General features: G+C 43.4%; 1 protein-coding gene across 7 annotated transcripts in view; it reads left to right on the top strand.

Annotated features, from left to right (window-relative positions):
- The first annotated feature begins 844 nt into the window (after nucleotides 1–844).
- The window catches only part of FBXW8 (F-box and WD repeat domain containing 8), a 123,664-nt gene continuing 105,085 nt past the window's right edge, over nucleotides 845–19,423 (top strand). For 3 of the 7 annotated variants that reach the window (XR_004439556.1, XM_033220458.1, XM_033220459.1), the window contains exons 1-2: nucleotides 846–1,261; nucleotides 13,138–13,242. Coding sequence is in view for 6 of the 7 variants with exons in the window: in XM_033220458.1 (XP_033076349.1) it covers nucleotides 944–1,261; nucleotides 13,138–13,242 (423 nt within the window). In the remaining variant the exon portion in view is untranslated. Of the gene's footprint in view, nucleotides 1,262–7,379; nucleotides 7,555–13,137; nucleotides 13,243–19,423 lie in introns of those variants that run through there. The other 4 variants (XM_033220456.1, XM_033220455.1, XM_033220460.1 and 1 more) reach the window with 4 other exon arrangements.

The following is a 19,423-nucleotide window of genomic DNA, read 5'->3' as shown; positions in this document are numbered from 1 at the left end:
TTTTTTAACTTTTTTTTTTCTATAGGTTTTTTGGTAAGAGGTGGTATTTGGTTACATGAGTAAGTTCTTTAGTGGTGATTTGTGAGATTTTGGTGCACCCATCACCCAAGCAGTAGACACTGAACCCAAGTTATGGTCTTTTATCCCTCCCCACCTTCCCACTCTCCCCTCTCCCCCGTTTCCAAAGTCCACTGTGTCATTCTTATGCCTTTGCATCCTCACAGCTTAGCTCCCACTTATGAGTGAGAACATACGACGTTTGGTTTTCCATTCTTGAGTTACTTCACTTAGAATAATAGTATCCAACCCCATCCAGGTTGCTACGAATGCTGTGAATTCATTCCTTTTTATGGCTGAGTAGTATTCCACCATATGTATATACCAGTTTCTTTATCCACCCATTGATTCTCTTTTAATTTAAATAACATCTTAAAGAGACTTTCACTATCAATCCTTAACCCCCTTACCTTACCTTATTTTGTTTTCTTCCTAATACCTATCACTGATTCAAATGTTCATATTTCTTTGTTTAAAGTCTCCCTTCCCACTTAAACGCATGCTCCCAGACGTCAGGGTTTTTTGTTTTGTTTTGCAGATTTAAATGCTGAATTCTCGGTGCCTGGCATATAGTAGTCGCTCAATGCATGTTTGTTGAATGAAGGAACAATGCTGGGCCAAAAGTCAGAGCTTAGCAAAAGTGATAGGCAGGAGAGCTGACCGGCTGAGGAGGAGCTGCGTAGACCTCCGCCTGGGCGCCACAAGCCAGACCACCACTTGCGCACAGGGGCAGCGCGGGGGGCGTGGCGGGGGCGTAGCCGCCCACCCGGAACCCTAGAGCTGCGGCTACGGCGGCTTCCGGCCGCGGCGGACACTTCCCTGGGAGGGACTGTCCCGTGGCACCCGGTGGAACCGAGGAGAACGTGGAGCGCCGGGAGCAGCGAATATGGACGACTGCAGCCTGGATGAGTTCCGTCGGCGCTGGCAGGAGGAGCTGGCGCAGGCCCAGGCGCCGAGGAAGCGGCGACGGCCCGAGGCTGCCGAGAGGCGGGCTCGGCGGCTGGAGGTGGTCCCCGGGCGCGGCGAACAGGCCTCGGGGGACCCGGCGCTGGCCCAGGGTCTCCTGGAGGGCGCGGGGAGACCCCCGGCAGCGCGGGCGACTCGGACCGAGGGGCAGGACGTGGCGAGCCGCTCCCGTTCCCCTCTGGCCCGCGAGGGTGCCGGGGGCAGGGAGCAGCTGGTGGACCAGCTCATCCGCGACCTGGTGAGTGGCCGTCGCCTCCCCCACCCCGCCCCCGGATGCCTGCGCCGGCCCCCGCCCCCAGGACAAACCCTGCAGTGATTTGGAGAGTAACTCTGTGCCATTAGTTGTCCGAGAAAATGAGTAGACGCACCAACACCGATGTTTGTGCGTGCATAGGATCTTTCTGGAAGCAGCGCTTCTCAACCAGGGCGATTTTGTTCCCCCATATGTGGCAGTGTCTGCAGACATTTTTGGGTGCCTCATCGGGATGTGTTTGTGTGCATGTTACTGGGCATCTAGTGGTTAGAGGCCAGAGATGCTCGTGAACATCCTACAGTGAACAGGACAGCACGCACAGAAAATTATCCAAGCCAAAATGTCAGTAAGTGTGGGGTTGAGAAACCTGCTCTTGAAGGCTACCTAAACTTGGAACAAAGGTTGCCTTTGAAAAGGAGGACCCGGGTAATGGATAGGAAGGAATTTTACCTTTTCTTTGTATACTGTTTGTACTATTTAATTTTTGTAACCGTGCACGTATTCAAAAAAATTAACTCAGAAAAAAAGGAAGAAGAGGAGGAAGAATCTCTTGGGCACTTTAATTAGGATAGAGTTTATCTTTTTGTGGGACATGGATCCCTTGGAGAATCTGGAGGAAGCTGGGGACCCTCTGTCCGTTAAAAATAACCCCCTTCAAAAAGTTGGGAAAATCAAGAACAGCTGAAATGCATCCGTGGCTCACAGATTAAGAGGACAAGGTACCAGGTTCTAATGGTTTGATTTAAATTAGGCCCAAAGGAAGTCCCTACAGCTTTCCATTTGGGAACCCACTTTTTTTTGTTGTTTTTTTTTTTTGTTTTTTTTTTTTTTTGAGACAGGGTCTTGACCTGTTGCCCAGGCTACAGTGTAGTGTTGCCCTCCCGGCCCACTGCAGCCTCCAACTGCCTGGCTCAAGCCATCCTCTTCCCTCAGCATCCCGCCTAGCTGGGACTACACGCATGCACCACCACACTCAGCTAATTTTTTAAATTTTTTGGTAGAGACAAGGTCTCCCTGTATTGCCCAGTCTGGTCTCAAACTCCTGGGCTCAAGTGATCCTCCCAATTGAGAATAATAATTCTTTTTTTTTTTTTTTTTGAGACTGAGTCTCGCTCTGTCGCCCAGGCTGGAGTGCAGTGGCGCGATCTTGGCTTACTGCAAGCTCCGTCTTCCAGGTTCTCCTGCCTCAGCCTCCCCAGTAGCTGGGACTACAGGCGCCCACCACCACGCCCGGCTAATTTCTTTTTGTATTTTTAGTAGAGACGGGGTTTCACTGTGTTAGCCAGGATGGTCTCGATCACTTGACCTTGTGATCCGCCTGCCTTGGCCTCCCAAAGTGCTGGGATTACAGATGTGAGCCGCGGTGCCCAGCCGAGAATAATTCTTTAAGTGGCAAACTGTTTCAAGAAATAACGGCCTCTTTCATGTAATATGTAGTTTACTCAAATAGCATTAATAGCTCCTATTTGAGTTTTTACCAAGTGTTTAGTCCTGTGCTCTGCCCTAATTCGAATGTAACAATCCTGTGAGGCAGATTTTAACTCTTCTTTTACAAATGAAGAAACTCAGATTCTCTGTAACTTGCCCAGCGTTACCCCAGCTGATAGATTCTGGGGATTGAATTTGGATCCAGGTCTTTTCAATTCAAAGTTTCACCACGTGCACTTGAGTTGGCCTAAGAATCCCTTCAGGCTTTGTTATAATAAGGTTCTGGACCCTCCCCAGACCTGCCAACTCCCTCACCAGGGGAGGGGTCCTGAAATCGGATGACTGGCATGAACAGGCAAGTTTCAGACATTATACTCTACTGTATAGCCTCCTTTGCTTTAAGGTCCTGCTTCTCAAGGCTTTCCATTTGTAGCACCTTAGAGGTATAGGCATTGATGCCAAAAATAGTAAAGAAGTAAATCAAGCACAGTTGACCTTTGAACAACTGGGGGGTTAGGGAAACTGACCCCCTTGCAGTAAAAAATCTGCGTGTAACTTTTGACTCTCCCAAAACTGAACTACGAATAGCCTACTGTTGACCAGAAGCCTTAGAGATAGCAGTCAGATAATGCATATTTTGTATTTTATGTGTGTTACATACTGTAGCCTTACAATAAAGTAAGCTAGAGGAGAAAGTGTCATTAATAAAATTAGAAGAGAAAATGTGTTTATTCATTAAGTGGAAGTGGCTCATCAAAAGGCCATCATTCTCATTGCCTTCACGCTGGGTAGGCTGCTGCTGCGATGGAGGGATTGGTCTTGCTGTCTTGGTGGCAGAGGTACAAGGAGAGGCAGGCACATTCGATGCAAAGTTTATGGAAAAAACCTGCATACAAGTGGACCCAAGCAGTTCAAACCCGTGTTATTCAAGGGTTTGTTGTATTCTAAAAATAGACGGGACCTACATACTGGCGGATCTGGAGGGCACATCCGAATCTGTTTCATGTTGTTGGAAAAGGCCTTCCCTGTCTTCCTGGAATTCACTTCCCTGGTCTCTTCCGATCCCTTCAGAATCACCACATTAGGTACTACTAGGTTCTCTATGAGTAGCATACAACCTTTGGGGCACCTCTAATTTTAAAGATGCCTTTTAGTACCTATCTCGTGAAGAGGTCATGAAATAGGCCTGGAACTTAGCACCAAACCTGGAGTACCGTAAGGGCCCAAAAAATGTAAGCTGGTGCCATTTTCATTAGTACTCAGAGTTTGCTATGCTATTTTACTTCCTCTTTGCTGAAACTTTTCACCCATGAGCCCTTAACTTCCGCCTCTTGTGAATCCCTGTGGGGCAGGATCTGTTGCCTTACTATTCTACCTCCACCTGCCGTACTAGTACAGTAGGGGCCCTATCTACATTTGTTGAGTTGAAATAATGTGGGCAAAATCACTGCTTCTGACAGCAACTTTATAAAGGCTCTATTGTTGTTAGAACCCTTGAACATTCAAAGCATCCTTCCGGGTTAAGATATGGAGTTTTAAGTCTGCTGAAAGTGTTAATACTGCTGGCCAATATTTATCACTCACTGTGTCAATATTTAACCTGTCAGATCCTGCATCTATGTTGCCAACAAGATAGATTTAATGGCTTAACCGTCTTCTGTTTTTAAGTTAAACACAAATAAGGAAGCTCCCTAATGTGAACACTTTTCTTCTGGCCAACATTCCGTGAGACAGCAGACCAAACCAAATGTGTACTCATGAACTGACTTACCTGGAATAACTGCCTTGCCTCTTTCCTGTTCTTTGCCTACCTTTTACAGCTCAGCTTGAGTTCTGGCTCCTGTGTTAATTCTTCCCTGATTTCTCCAATCCAAATTTCTCCCTTTCCCCCAACGAAAAGTTCTTATCCTCAGTGCCGTTCATTTTTTCATGTTATTCACGAATTAGCAGGCCTCTACTTATGAGCCTTTTGAAATAATGCCTGTGTATACTAGAACAACTTGTGACTTTCATCTGGTCTTGGCTGGAAGGCTCTGCTGCTTGAAGCAGCTCGGGTTTCATTCATTCATCCCATAAATATTTATTAAGTGTCTTCTTAGGACCAGCTACTGTCCCAGGCACTAAGAATATAGCATCGAACAAGACAGAAAAAAACCTGTGCCCTTGTATAACTTACATGCTGGGGAAGAGGGAGTTAGACAATGGACAAATAATTGTCAGGTAATGAATGTTCTGGAGAAAAAATAAGCAGACGGATAGAGTGTATCTGCCAGAGGAGGGGCTGTAATTTTAAGTAGTGCTGTCCAACAGGGTCTTTCTGGGAAGGTCACATTTCATGGAGAACCTACAGGAGGTGAGGACTGAACATACAGAGATCTGGGGGAGGGGATTTTAGGCCAAGACGGGCAAGTGCAAAGGTTCTGTGGTGGCTGGGACCCACACTTAGTTGAATGCTCTGTTGCCTTGATCATTTTCAATGATCTTAATCGGCCGGGCGCGGTGGCTCAAGCCTGTAATCCCAGCACTTTGGGAGGCCGAGACCATCCTGGCTAACACGGTGAAACCCCGTCTCTACTGAAAAATACCAAAAAAAACCCCAAAAAGCTAGCCGGGCGAGGTGGCGGGCGCCTGTAGTCCCAGCTACTCGGGAGGCTGAGGCAGAAGAATGGCGTAAACCCAGGAGGTAGAGCTTGCAGTGAGCTGAGATCTGGCCACTGCACTCCAGTCCGGGCGACAGAGCGAGACTCCGCCTCAAAAAAAAAAAAAAAATTGATCTTAATCATTTTTGACCAACGGGCCCCACAAATTCTATAGCCAGTCCTGATGGTGGGAATGTGCCTGCAGTGTTTGGGCCCCCTATATGTGAATATCTTTACTCTTTTCACAAAACCATACCCACTGTGGTACCCCTGTGGGACCTGAAGCTTCTCCTCTTCCTGTCATGTCCTAAAGCTCAGATCCCCGTTTAGACTAAAAGGGGGCTCAAAGCAGAGGCCCAGCCCATTTGGCTTCACACCACCCTCCACCACCACACCCAGCCTCCTGGGATTTCCCCCAGCACTTGCCCTTCTTTAGGTTAGCGTCTTCTACCTTCTTCCCTTGCCAGAGTCTCCAAGGGAGTGGGAATGTGTCTTGAAGCTGGAAAGCCTATTCTCGTAAAAAAAGGATAAATCAAATTCCGTGGACATTTATTGTGCATCTACTGTGTGCAAGGCACTGAGCTGGTTAGATTCTGTAGTATTATACTTCACTTATATCACCCGCACATACGATCAACAAGTATTTATTGAATCCCTTTTGCTCTTCCTCATAGCTAGGCACGGGGATTAGGTTAAGTATTAAGAGATAAATTGTTTTTTTGTGGACTGCTTGGGAGCTTAGCCGCTCTTTATAGCATTGTTTGTTTGGAGAAATGATTTCCGGCTTCTATATAGTTGGCTTACTAATGAACTTTGGAGTGCATTAGGGACGATCTATATTGCCTGTTGTAGTCTCCTGTGTTTATTTCATTTTACATGACAATGACTTACCTCTATAAAAGATTTTAGCTCTTTGAGTGTAGACTATTTCTTATATACTTGCTGACAGCACCTGGCTCCCCCTAGCACCTGGTGAGGCCCTGAATTTAGATAGTATTTTGAACATAAGTTACCTTACTTGAAAAATGTGGGCCGGGCGCGGTGGCTCAAGCCTATGATCCCAGCACTTTGGGAGGCTGAGATGGGCGGATCACAAGGTCAGGAGATCGAGACCATCCTGGCGAACACGGTGAAACCCCGTCTCTACTGAAAAATACCAAAAAAACCCCAAAAAGCTAGCCGGGCGAGGTGGCGGGCGCTTGTAGTCCCAGCTACTCGGGAGGCTGAGGCAGGAGAATGGCGTAAACCCGGGAGGCGGAGCTTGCAGGGAGCTGAGATCTGGCCACTGCACTCCAGCCTGGGCGACAGAGCGAGACTCCATCTCAAAAAAAAAAAAAAAAAAGAAAAATGTGTTGCTTTTCTGTATCTGTGAAAATATCATGTGCTCACTATAGGAATATTTAGGAAATTAAGAAGAATAGAACAAAATAAAAATCTTTACTGATATCGTTGCTTAGAGGCTACTATTGTTAACATTTTGGTGTATTTCTGACTTCCATTTTTTTTTTTTTTTTGGAGACAGGATTTCTCTCTTTTTGCCTCGCCTGGAATGCTGTGGTGTGATCATGGCTCAGTAGCCTCGACCTCCCAAACTCAAGCCATCCTCCCACCTCAGCCTCCTAAGTAGCTGGGACTACAGGTGCACACCACCACACCTGGCTAATTTATTTCTATGTTTTCTAGAGACGATGTCTCACTATGTTACCTGGGCTGGTCTTGAACTCCTGGCCCCTAATGAGCTGTCCATCTCAGTCGCCCAGTATTGGGATTACAGATGTGAGCCACTGTGCCTGGTCTATTTCTGACTTTTTTTCTTTTTGTATATAAGAATATATATTTTGAGACAAATTGTGGATTATAAATGGATGCTTGTTCATCTTGACTGCCTTTCAGACCTTCCCCTCCCCCCCCCCCCCCCCACCAGCCAACCAGTTTTTTTCCAGTCTCAAAGAAGACACAGGTGAAACTGAAACTCATCTATTTCTTCTGATTGAGATTGTGTGGGTCTACTCCACTCAGCTTTTGCAGTACGTGGAAAGTTGAGATAAACGCCTGTAGAAAACAGTCTCCTTTCAGTCATAGATTTAGTAAAAATGTTATTGCAAATCTCTTCTTTGAACTCAAGGTGCTTTTCTCAGTTTCTTAAACCACCACCCAGAGAGATCTTTCATGTTCTTTTTGCCCTGGAGATGTACATTGGGAACAAAAACTGTAAGTCAGTTTCTTCACTTTTTACTGCTTTGGCTCTTAGTAATTATCCCTTCTTCTATTAAACAAGAGAAGACAGATTAAATTTCTAACAGTAAGGCACAAAACCAATCCATTTACAGAATTAGTCTTACATTAGCACATAGGAATACAAATCAGCCTCCCTGGGGATGGATCTCTTTGCAATTTCTCTCAGTGTTTTTGGAGTAAGTCCAGTAGACTTTGGGAAAATCTAGTATTCACTGACTTTAAATTAACCAAGTAATATGACCCATTTGTGTGTGTGTGTATGTGTGTGTGTGTGTGTGTGTGTGTGTGTATGTATTCCTTGACTAGGAGAGAGGGGATGGATAGATTTTTATATCTGCCTATGATGTAGGGTTGTGTTCTCAACTTTTAGTGTGCATGATGATCGCCTGAGAAAGAGATGCTTGAGGCCGGGTACGGTGATTCACGCCTGTAATCCCAGCACTCTGGGAGGCCAAGGCAGGTGGAGGCTGAGAGTTCGAGACCAGCCTGGCCAACATGACAAAACCCTGTTTCTACTAAAAAATACAAAAATTAGCTAGGTGTGATGATGCGTGCCTGTAATCTCAGCTACTTGGGAGGCTGAGGCATGAGAATCGCTTTAACCCGGGAGGCAGAGGTTTCATTGAGCCAGGATTGTGCCACTGCACTCCAGACTGGGCAACAGAGCAAGACTCCATCTCAAAAGAAAAAGAGGTGCTTGAGCCCTAACCCTGGAAATTCGGGGCAGCAGGTCTGGGTAGGACCCTTGGCATTTTTTTGTTTTAGTTCCACAGGTGATTTTGATGTGTAATACAGGACAGAAGTCCCCAATAGTGGTAGAGAATCGATATCTGAGACATTGTCAAAGAATTAAAAAACAAGGTTGTATGTTATCAAACAGATTCTTTTCCTGAACATTGAAGGAATACTAATATTTTGAATTTATTGGTCTCCTATAGAATAAATTTGGTCATTCTCAGGAATTGCTGGGAGCTATTCAACTACTGCAAAATTATTTTCTCCAAATATTGTAGCCATGTTGATATTTGTATAGTTTGACCAGATTTCACTGTTTTAATATTTCCAATGTCTTTAATTCCTTTTCCTTCTTCTTGGAATATCTTTGTTTCTGAAATGCCAGGTTGTCCATTTTCATGTTTTTAATTCAGTGTAGAGTTGGGCTAATATGGCCCATAACTTTTTGGATGGCTGTGTGCTTTGCAGTAGTCTAGGTGGAAGACTGATAGCATCTTTTATTTTTTTAATTTTTAATTGACACATTGTAATTGTACATATTTATGGGGCACAGTGTGATACATGTATACAATGTATATTGACCAAATCAGGGTAATTAACATATCCATCACCTAAAACATTTATTATTTGCATTGCATTGTAAACATTCAAAATCTGCCTTTTTTTTTTTTTTTTTTGAGACGGAGTCTCGCTCTGTCACCCAGGCTGGAGTGCAGTGGCCGGATCTCAGCTCACTGCAAGCTCCGCCTCCTGGGTTTACACCATTCTCCTGCCTCAGCCTCCCGAGTAGCTGGGACTACAGGCGCCTGCCACCTCGCCCGGCTAGTTTTTTTGTATTTTTTAGTAGAGACGGGGTTTCACCGTGTTAGCCAGGATGGTCTCGATCTCTTGACCTCGTGATCTGCCCGTCTCGGCCTCCCAAAGTGCTGGGATTACAGGCTTGAGCCACCGCGCCTGGCCAAAATCTGCTCTTCTAGCTATTTGAAAATATACAATAAATTGTTGTGAATTATAGTCAACCTGTAGTGCCACAGAGAACCAGAACTCTTCCTGTCTAGCTGCACTTTTATATCCGTTAACCAACCTCTGGCTGATAGTGTCTTTCAGATAACAAGGTATTTCTCTGCACACTAGTAGCAAGTAGTGTTTTTAACCTACATTTATGAACTGTGGGAAGTAACCAGTCAGAGTGCCTAAGACATTCTGCTTCTGCGACAGTAGTAGGATTTACGTGATTACTAGACCACAGCTTTTGTCGTCCAGGATGTGGCTTCACATCCTTGTCACATCATGCACACTTATAAAAGAGGTGTGTTTTCAACCACAGGGCCAAATATGCTCACAACTCTGTCTCTTGTAAGGTGTTTCCCAAATGATATTTCCAATAATAACGAACTGAAGTTGATGAATCAGTTACTAAACCTTGAATTTACTCTGGTTTGTTGGTTGGCTGGTGGAGTGATGTCACTCATTTGTCTGCATTCTGGTATCCTCCTCAAGGAGGGGAGAGGAAGTAGCTTACCTAGACTAGTGTCTCTGGAGGTGTGCGTAAGAACCCTTGGGAATATATTAAACACAGGGCTATCATGGGTCGTGTCTGTCGCTTTGGATAAAAAAAAAAAAAAAAGATTGAACTTTTCAAAAAATAGATTCTGAAATGGAGATTTGCATGTAGGTGCTTTAGTGGGTTTTCCTTTCAGAGAGGTCCTGAACTGAGCAAGGGGGCCAGGCCTTTGTACCCAGCCATGGACTAGTCATTGGATACAGGCTGCCTTAGCGGAGATGGGAGGGGATGCAACTTGGGTGAGGCAGCTTGTTTGGCCAGAGGCATTGCCTGCGAAGGGACTCAGCTGTCAGTCAACAGCAGGCAGCATTTTCGTCTAGGGGAATGAGTGGGACCGTAGCGGGATCTGAGTGACCCACTGCAGTATGGGTGACAGGGACCACTGATACAATGTCATGCCAGAATTATTCTTTAAGTGTGCAGCGTGAAACTTGAGCATTTGGTCTCCTCACCTTGGGGGGGTCTACATATTTCTTGAGATGTGGACCGTCCTTTAGTGTATTGGTTTCTTTTTTTCCCTACCATTTTCCAGTGGTTAGCCACACGGAAGGTCGTCTACATGAAAGTCTGGGACTTTTATCTCTTTTTTTTTTTTTTTTTTGAGTCGGAGTCTGGCTCTGTCACCCAGGCTGGAGTGCAGTGGCCGGATCTCCACTCACTGCAAGCTCCGCCTCCCGGGTTCACGCCATTCTCCTGCCTCAGCCTCCCGAGTAGCCGGGACTACAGGCGCCCGCCACCTCACCTGGCTAGTTTTTTGTATTTTTTAGTAGAGACGGGGTTTCACCATGTTAGCCAGGATGGTCTCAATCTCCTGACCTCGTGATCCACCCGTCTCGGCCTCCCAAAGTGCTGGGATTACAGGCGACTTTTATCTCTTTTGGAGTTTAGATAATAATTCTGAGAGCACAATGATTTTTTTAAGTTTGGCTGTGTAACATCATTTACAAAATTACAGTTCAATGCTTTGAAACAGTGGTTGCCCTTCGGAACTTGTAAATGATCAAGAACCATCATAATGCATGCATTAACAGTGAGACCAGCATGGGGTCTCATTTTTATTCTTAATAGCATACCTATTTCATAGAGTGCTTTTACCTGTTTTACAGATGAGAAAGCACAGATGCACTTAACCCGGTTGCTTGTTGGTAAGGTGAGCGAACAGATGTGTCAGTTTGAATCTTTGCTCTGAACCTCCATGCTGGGTTGCATTCCAGAGATTATGGTGGTTGGGATCAAGGATGCTGGTGGCAGGGCTAGGTTGGTGCCAAGATACAGGCATTATCTTCCGTGATGAGGATGGAGGCTAGGCCAACGGAGTAGGCAAAAGATGGAAGGCTCCTGTTACCAGAGGTGTGACTTTTCTGTACCAGAATAGCTAAAGACAAAGGTGGTGGTGGCCTTTGCCTCGTCAGAGTAGTGTCAAGTCCAGAAACCAGTTCCTAGTGAGTCTTAAATGGGACCAATTGAAGAAAGCGATGCCTGGCAAGTAGTTTCAATGAACGCAGGCTTTTCTTTGCCTTTGTTCTGGTTGTAGGAGGATAAGGAACATTTTTCTCTTGTTTCTTTACCAAGTAGGTAAAGAAGGCCTCTCCACAATGTCAAAATAATCCAAAAAAGAAAGCAGGAGGAAGACCATGATTACAAATGAAAGTTTCATCTCGAGTGTAGCTTTCCTTGGCAAGCAGTGACTCCCTCCAGTGTTGATTTGAGGAGTCTCAAGTTGTATCTGGGCCTAGAGAGAAAGTGATGCCTCTTTTTTTTGATGAGTGAAACCAGTTAGTTGTGGGAGGGGAGGGAGCCTGACATTAAACCAATGACTTTCCATTATTTTTTTAGGCAAGCACCCCGAGCCTTCTAATTACACTTGCAGATGTTTTTTTGTTTTTGTTTTTGTTTTTTCTGTATGGCCAAAATTTCTCTCTTGATTTAACATTCTGTTCCTTCTCTTTGCCCACAGAGAGCTGTCAACTCTTACTCTTTTTTTCCTCCAGAGATCCCTTTTGGCCTTCATCCTTTGCACTGTTTTTGCAGTTAAATACTGCATTTCCTTTTTATGCTCTGGGCTGTCTTTTAGCCCCAAGACTCCTAGATGAACAGAAACTTCATTCCAGAAAAATCTTTACCCTGAGTCTTGCTAGGGTCTACATCAGTGCTTAGACTCCCTTAAAAAACACTGAGGTGATTTTTTGTTTGTTTTGAGACAGCAGCCTTGCAATACGTAAGACCTCTGCATTTGACTGGTGAATTAACAATTCGCTTGTAGGCAATAAGTCACTGATGTCAGCCAAAGCTTATTAAAAATGGATTTTATTAAGCGAATGCTATTGGGACACAGAGTGCAGCTTTTCCTAGCTTTGCAGAAGCCCATACCAAAGTGAGCTTTGGCAGGTGGATTGGGAACAGACAGAGGGCTACATACGTACACTTGGCTTTTTTCTGTTTTACACTCATATTGCTTTGTGCTACCAGGATCGTCATGACAGCCTTATCTCTCAAATAAAGCCCGTTACCTCATCTCTAATTGCTTATCCAAAGGCAGTCGAGCTCTGATTTCTTTGCATTAATAAATGACACCGAAGAAGAGCTGCTTTGTTTGCACTGGCCCGCTCAGGTTAACCAGTGTAAGCCCCTGAGAGCATTAGGAAACCTTGCACTTCTCCAGTGGCCAAGGAGAGGTGGCGTTCACCTCCGTCAAGAGCAGTGTCTGCTTGTTTACTCTTTGCTCATGTTTATAGCCCTGTTCTTTTCCCAGTGAAAACCCCTTAGTGACCTAAAGCAGCTTTTCTCTAGCTGTGTGTGCTCACTCCCTTCCTTGTTGGGAGTAGTGGTGGTTGTCCTGGGAGGAGGGGTGGCCTCCCTGATTTCAAGGCTCACTTTCTTGGCCCCCTGCTGCTCACCTTTCCTTAGAGGTCAGGAGGCTTTCCACAGACCTTGGCACTGATTCCTGTGCCATACACCAGGCTGGAAGATAGCACCCCTGCTGCTTTGTGACGCACCATGGGAAATGGTCATATGGGTTTCCTAAGTGAATGTGAGGAGTGGAGGCGTAGGGGGGTCAGAGAATGGAGGATGGCTGGCAGGTTGTGAAATAGTTCCATGACTGCCTCGTGAAACAGTACGGATGCCTCCCTCCTGGGAAATAGCCTCATCTATCTTGTTACCACCTAAGAATATCTCTGGTCATTTAAAGGGCCTGTAAATTTGAGTTATTCCCATATCTAAGAATTGTAAACTTACTTCCTTTTTTTCCCCCTCAGAATGAAATGAATGATGTGCCTTTCTTTGATATCCAACTGCCTTATGAATTGGCAATCAATATATTTCAGTACCTGGACAGGAAAGAACTAGGAAGATGTGCACAGGTAAGCTGTCGCCAACAGATGTTCAAGATTTTCCTAAATGTGTGATTAAAGTATAGGACTCTCCTAGGTAATAGAAATTTACTCACAGAATTATAAACTTTGCAGAATTAACGACTTGGATGGCAAGTTTACTTGAAGGAAAGCCACCTTGACCTTAAAGGATTATGTTCCACATCACCACTCGGTGTGTATCTTTCTGTGGCCCAAGAGCTCTTTTCTCCCTGCAGTCTGAGTTATGGCTGACCTGTGGCAGTGTGCTGGTGGCCGACAACTTGGTGCTCAGCCTTTATTGAGCTTGTCTGTGCTGTTAATGTACCCACAGTTTTTAATGCAAAGATGTGAGCCCTTGGTTAAATTGAGCCAGTTGTTAGGTTGGTAGCTGAGAGGTCAGCCCGGGGACAGAACATGTTTTAGGTGAAGTCATGTTTTAGGTGTATAGTCCAAAGTACCCTTTAAACGTTAGTATCTCACTCAGTGAGGTGCAAGGCGAGTGAGAACTGAGACCCACCAAGGGAATTGCAAATCAGTGTCACCCGTCTCACGCTTACTCTGGGGCGTATGCCTGTGGAGTGGAATGGTGGGAGATATCGTTTAGGCCAAACTGCATTGTGTTTAGGAATCATGGGGGAATCTTGATAAAATGCAGATTCAGATTCAGGAGATCTGGGGGTGGGGCCTGATAGTCTACTTTCTTTTTTTTTTTTTTGAGACGGAGTTTTGCTCTGTCGCCCAGGCTGGAGTGCAGTGGGACGATCTTGGCTCACTGCAACCTCTGCCTCCCAGGCCTAAGCAGTTTTCCTGCCTCAGCCTCCTGAGTAGCTGGGACTACAGGCACGTGCTGCCATGCCCAGTTGATTTTTGTATTTTTAGTAGAGATGGGGTTTCACTGGCCAGGCTGGTTTCAAACTCCTGATCTCAGGTGATCTGCTGCCTTGGCCTCTCAAAGTGCTGGGATTACAGGCATGAACCACTGCTGGCCCCATTAAGTCTACTTTCTAAGCATGGGATGCCAGTGTGGCTTTGGCCACACTTTGAGAGAGGCAAAGGTTTATGCCATTAAAATTGTTCTCTTGTTCTCGTCTTTTTGGCCAAGAGTGTGTGATTGATTTTTCCTTTCTTTTTTTGAGGCAGAGTCTTGCTCTGTCACCCAGGCTGGAGTGCAGTGGCATGATCTCGTCTTCCTCCAACCTCTGCCTCCTGGGTTCAAGCTATTCTCTTGCCTCAGCCACCCGAGTCGCTGGGATTACAGGTGCATGCCACCACACGCAGCTAATTTTGTATTTTTAGTAGAGTCAGGATTTTTGTCATGTTGGCCAGGCTGGTCTCGAACTCCTGACCTCAAGTAATCCACCCACCTTGGCCTCCCAAAGTGCTGGGATTACGGGCCTGAGCCACTGCGCCTGGCCTGATTTTTCTTTTTTAAAAATTTCATTTTAGTTTTTTAAATGGACAAATAAAGTTATATATATTTATCAGGTATAACATGATTTTTGAAATATCTATGCATTGTGGAATGGCTCAGTTGAGGTAACTAACATGTATTACCTCATATACTTATTTTCTGTGGTGAGAATACTTAAAATCTATTCTCTTAGTGATTTTCAAGTATACATCATTAACTAAAGTCACTATACTGTACAGTAGAGCTCTGAACTTATTTCTCCCATCTAACTGAAATTTTGTATCCTTTGACATCTTTCCAGTGTCCCATCCTGCCCCGCCAGCCACTGGTAACCACCATTCTACTCTCTACTTCTATGAGCTTAACCTTTTTCGATTCTGCGTTTAAGTGAGATCATGCAATATTTGTCTTTCTGTGGCTGGCTTATTTCACTTAACATAATGCTCTCTAGGTTCACCCACCATGTTGTTGTAAATGACATGATTTCCTTCTTTTTTTTTTTAAAAAAGGCTGAATAGTATTCCATTGTGTATACATACCGCATTATCTATCATTTATCTGTTGATTCTGTATCTTGGCTGTTGTGAATAATGCTGCAGTGAGTCTGGGAGTACAGAGATCACTTTGACATACTGATTTCACTTCTTTGGATGTATACCCAGCAACCAGAATTGCTGAATCATATGGTAGTTTTATTTTTAATATTCTAAGGAACCTCTGTTTCCTTAATGGCTGTGCTAATTTCCATTCCCACTAACAGTGTGCAAGGATTCCCTTCTCTCCACGTCTTTGCCAGCACTTGTTTTGTCTTTTTGGTAATAGCCATTCTGACAGGTGTAGTTTTAATTTGCATTTCTCTGATGATTAGTACTGTTGAGCATTTTTAAATATACCTATTGGCCATTTGTATGTCTTCTTTTGAGAAATGTCTATTCAGGTCCTTTGTTCATTTTTAAATTGGGTTTTTTGTCTTCTTTCTATTGAGTTGTTTGAGTTCTTTATGTAATATTTTGGATGTTAACTGCTTATCAGATACATGGTTTGGAAATATTTTTTCTCATTTTGTAGGTTGTCTCTGTACTCTGTTGATTGTTTCCTTTGTGCAAAAGCTTTTTAGTTTGATGTAATCCCATTTGTCTGTTTTTGTTGCCTATTCTTTTGGGGTCATATCCAAAAAATCATTACCTATGCCAGTGTCATGGAGTTTTCCCCTGAGTTTCTTTCTCATAGTTTTACAGTTTCAAGTCTTATATTTAAGATTTTAATCCATTTTGAGTTTATTTATTTATTTATTTTTGAGACAGAGTCTCACTCTGTTGCCCAGGCTGGCATGCAGTGGTGTGATTGTAGCTCACTGTAGCCTCAAACTTTTGGGCTCACATGATTCTCCCACCTGAACCTCCAGAGTAGCTGGGACTACAGGCTCACGCCAACATGCCCAGCTAACTTTTAAATTTTTTGTAAGGACAGGGTCTTGCTTTGTTGCCCAGGCTAGTCTCGAACTCCTGGCTTCAAATGAGAGTTAACTTTTTTATAATAGTGTGAGATGAGGATCTAACTTCATTCTTCTGTATGTGGATATCCAGTTTTCACAACACCATTTATTGAAGAGACTTTTTTCCCCATTGTGTGTTCTTAGTGCCTTCATTGAAAATCAATTGACTGTAAATGCACAGACTTATTTTTGGACTGTCAATTCTGTTCTACTGGTCTATGTATCTGTTTTTATGCCAGTGCCATGCTGTTTATATTGCTATAGCTTTGTAGTATATTTTGAAACGAGGTATTATCATGCCTCCAGCGTTGTTCTTTTTGCTCAGGATTGCTTTGGCTATTTGCAATGTTTTGTGTTTTTATGCAAATTGTATCATTTTTTTTTTGTATATCTGTGAAAAATGTCTTTGGAATTTTGATAGAGATTGCATTTCACTCACTTTGAGTAGTATGGACATTTGGATAATATTCTTCCAATCTATGAACATGGAATATTTTTCTATTTATTTGTATCTTCTCTTTTCTCCTTAGTGTTTTATAGTTTTCAGCATACTGGTCTTTAGCTTCCTTGGTTGAATTTGTTCCTAAGTATTTATTTTTGGTGTGGCTATTGTGAATGGGATTATTTTCTTGATTTCTTTTACAGATAGCTTGTTGTTGGTGTATACAAACTCTACTGATTTTTGTATATTGATTTTGTACCCTGCAGTATCACTGAATTTGTTTATTAGTTTCTTGGTGGGGTATTTAGGGTTTCCTATGTTTATGTTTATATTGTCTGTAAACAGGAACAGAATAACTTCCTCCTTTCTGCTGGGATGCCTTTTATTTCTTTCTGTTGCCTGATCGCTGTGACTGGGACTTCTAGTACTATGTTGAATGGAAGTGGTGAGAGTGTGCATCCTTGTCTTATTCCTGAAGAAAAGCTTTTAACTTTTCACTGAGTATGATGTTAGCTTTGGTTTTGTCACATGTGACCTTTATTGTGTTAAAGTCCATTTCTTCTATACCTCATTTATTAAGAGTTTTTATCATGAAAGGATCTTGAATTTTCTCAGATGCTTTTTCTGCACCTAATTGAGATGATCACACCATTTTTCTCCTTCATTCTGTTAATGCATTGCATTACATTTATAGATTTCTGTTGATTTTTCATAAGTTAAATGGGTGTATGATTGCTAACGATTTGACCTTTGATGGACAACTGTATTGTCTAGGAGACACTGGAGTATCCATTCTCCATAACTGCCAGAAAATTAGTTTGTTTAGTGGTTAGCATTTTCATCCCTGGATTCTATAATACATTTTACACAGGTGTTTACAGCTTCAGGAGAAAGGGTTTGCAAAATTCACTGGTAGGAAAACTACATAAAATTCAAAGCACCACCAAGACTATGAAGTTCAGCACATGAAGGTGGTTTGAGAATGGTGAAAACTGTAGCCAAATTTAGACTCTAGAGCTTGCTACCTCCATGGCAGTTCCGTGAAATCACACATGATACAGGACCATTTAGACAGTTTATGGTGTTCTACTCTTTCTTTTTCTTTGATGGAGTCTCGCTGTCGCCAGGCTGGAGTGCAGTGGCGCGATCTCGGCTCACTGCAACCTCTGCCTCCCAGGTTCAAGCGATTCTTCTGCCTCAGTCTCCCAAGTAGCTGAGACTACAGGTGTGCCACCACGCCCAGCTAATTTTTGTATTTTTAGCGGAGACGGGGTTTCACCATGTTGGCCAGGATGGTCTCCATCTCTTGACCTTGTGATCCACCTGCCTCGGCCTCCCAAAGTGCTGGGATTACAGGCGTGAGCCACCATGCCCAGCCATTCTACTCTTTCTTTAATGATTAAGCATTTTGCTTAATCATTTTTCTACTTGAATATGAATTTGAAAGAATTTTCAATATTCTTGATTGTTGCAGTATTGCTTAAGTGGGGGCATTGGCAAATATTTTTTGATGCAGCGTGTGTGTCTTTAGGAAATGATGGAAATTATTTAAAGGCTAAAATTCACTTAAAAAATGTGCTGAAGTGTAAACTGTGCTCAGAGCCTATCAGTTGCATTAAGCATGAGTACCTATATTGTTTTCTTTCCCCTTGGAAATTTGATTTGTTATATTCTAACTTTACACATTGGCCCTGCTCCCAAGAGTTGAAAACAAGAGTGTAGCTAAATGAGGCCAATTCCTGGATTTCAGCCTGATGCTGTTAGCCGAAGTCTTGGAACAGGGTCTAATAGCTAGCTGCTTTACACAAAGTCAGCATTAGATGATAAAATCTTCATTCTTGATAGCAAGCTGCTGTTTAAGAAATCATTTCTTTTAACATTGCTTTTTGCTCTCCTGCTTTGTAGAGAGCCATGTGGCTTTCACATCTGCTGCTGGTTTTCTCATCCAAAGAGTTTATCAGAGAAAGATAGAATCTAGTGGAAGAAGAGATCCCCTTTTGGTACAATGGGGCTGCATTACAGGGTAGATTGGTTATGCTGGTGAGATTATTCTGCAGGTGTGAACAGTTTAATTTGCAACACAGTAGTTTAATTGTCCACCAGAATTCTTCCCTCTATGGCCAGTTGGATTTGGCTCTTTTTTTGTTGTTGTTAACCCGGTTTTTAGAGCACATGTATAAGAATAGAAAATATTCTTAAACAGAACCCTGTTAGTGTACAGTAGTGACTAAGTTGGCTGTGATCTGTGAAGTCATTATTTTTATGGAGCTCTTACATGAGAATGACAATAGATGGCCAGTAGTTTGTAGAATTGGCTTTGTTTCATCAATCATTAAAATTAAAACCACAAAATAATTAAAATAAGTGGCATTTTCATTTGTTTCTTGGGGTGTTTTTATTTTGAAACAGGGAGGAAGTCCTTCTGTGGAATGTCCTGCTGCTTTATGATTTCATTTTAAAGAGGCTTGCATTTTTTCTCTCTCTCCATCTCTCTTTTAATCTAGGTGCCTTGGGATTTTAGTGAAATTGAGCCAGTTATGTGGAACTGGCACCATGAACTAAATGTATGCCCTTGGAGAAAACCTGTTTGCTTAGATCTTTATGCCAAATTGGTAACTGACTAACAGTAAGAAACTCTGTTACTGGGAGGCCTTTGAGATTTAATTATCCCACAAACCATGCCTGAGACTGATTTTGCTTTGACTTTGCCTTCTTTCCATATCCCCTCCTCTTTTTCTGCTTTTGGGGCATTATGTTTTGAAAACTGAACTCCCGCTACATTAGTTTGTGATCCTTGTGTACTTTTGATGCTGAGGTCTCCAGCTCCTTCCTTTCAATATTT

Source organism: Trachypithecus francoisi, unplaced genomic scaffold, assembly GCF_009764315.1.
Source record: "Trachypithecus francoisi isolate TF-2019V2 unplaced genomic scaffold, Tfra_2.0 Lachesis_group11, whole genome shotgun sequence".
NCBI lineage: Eukaryota > Metazoa > Chordata > Mammalia > Primates > Cercopithecidae > Trachypithecus > Trachypithecus francoisi.
This window is presented reverse-complemented; position numbering and strand designations above follow the sequence as displayed.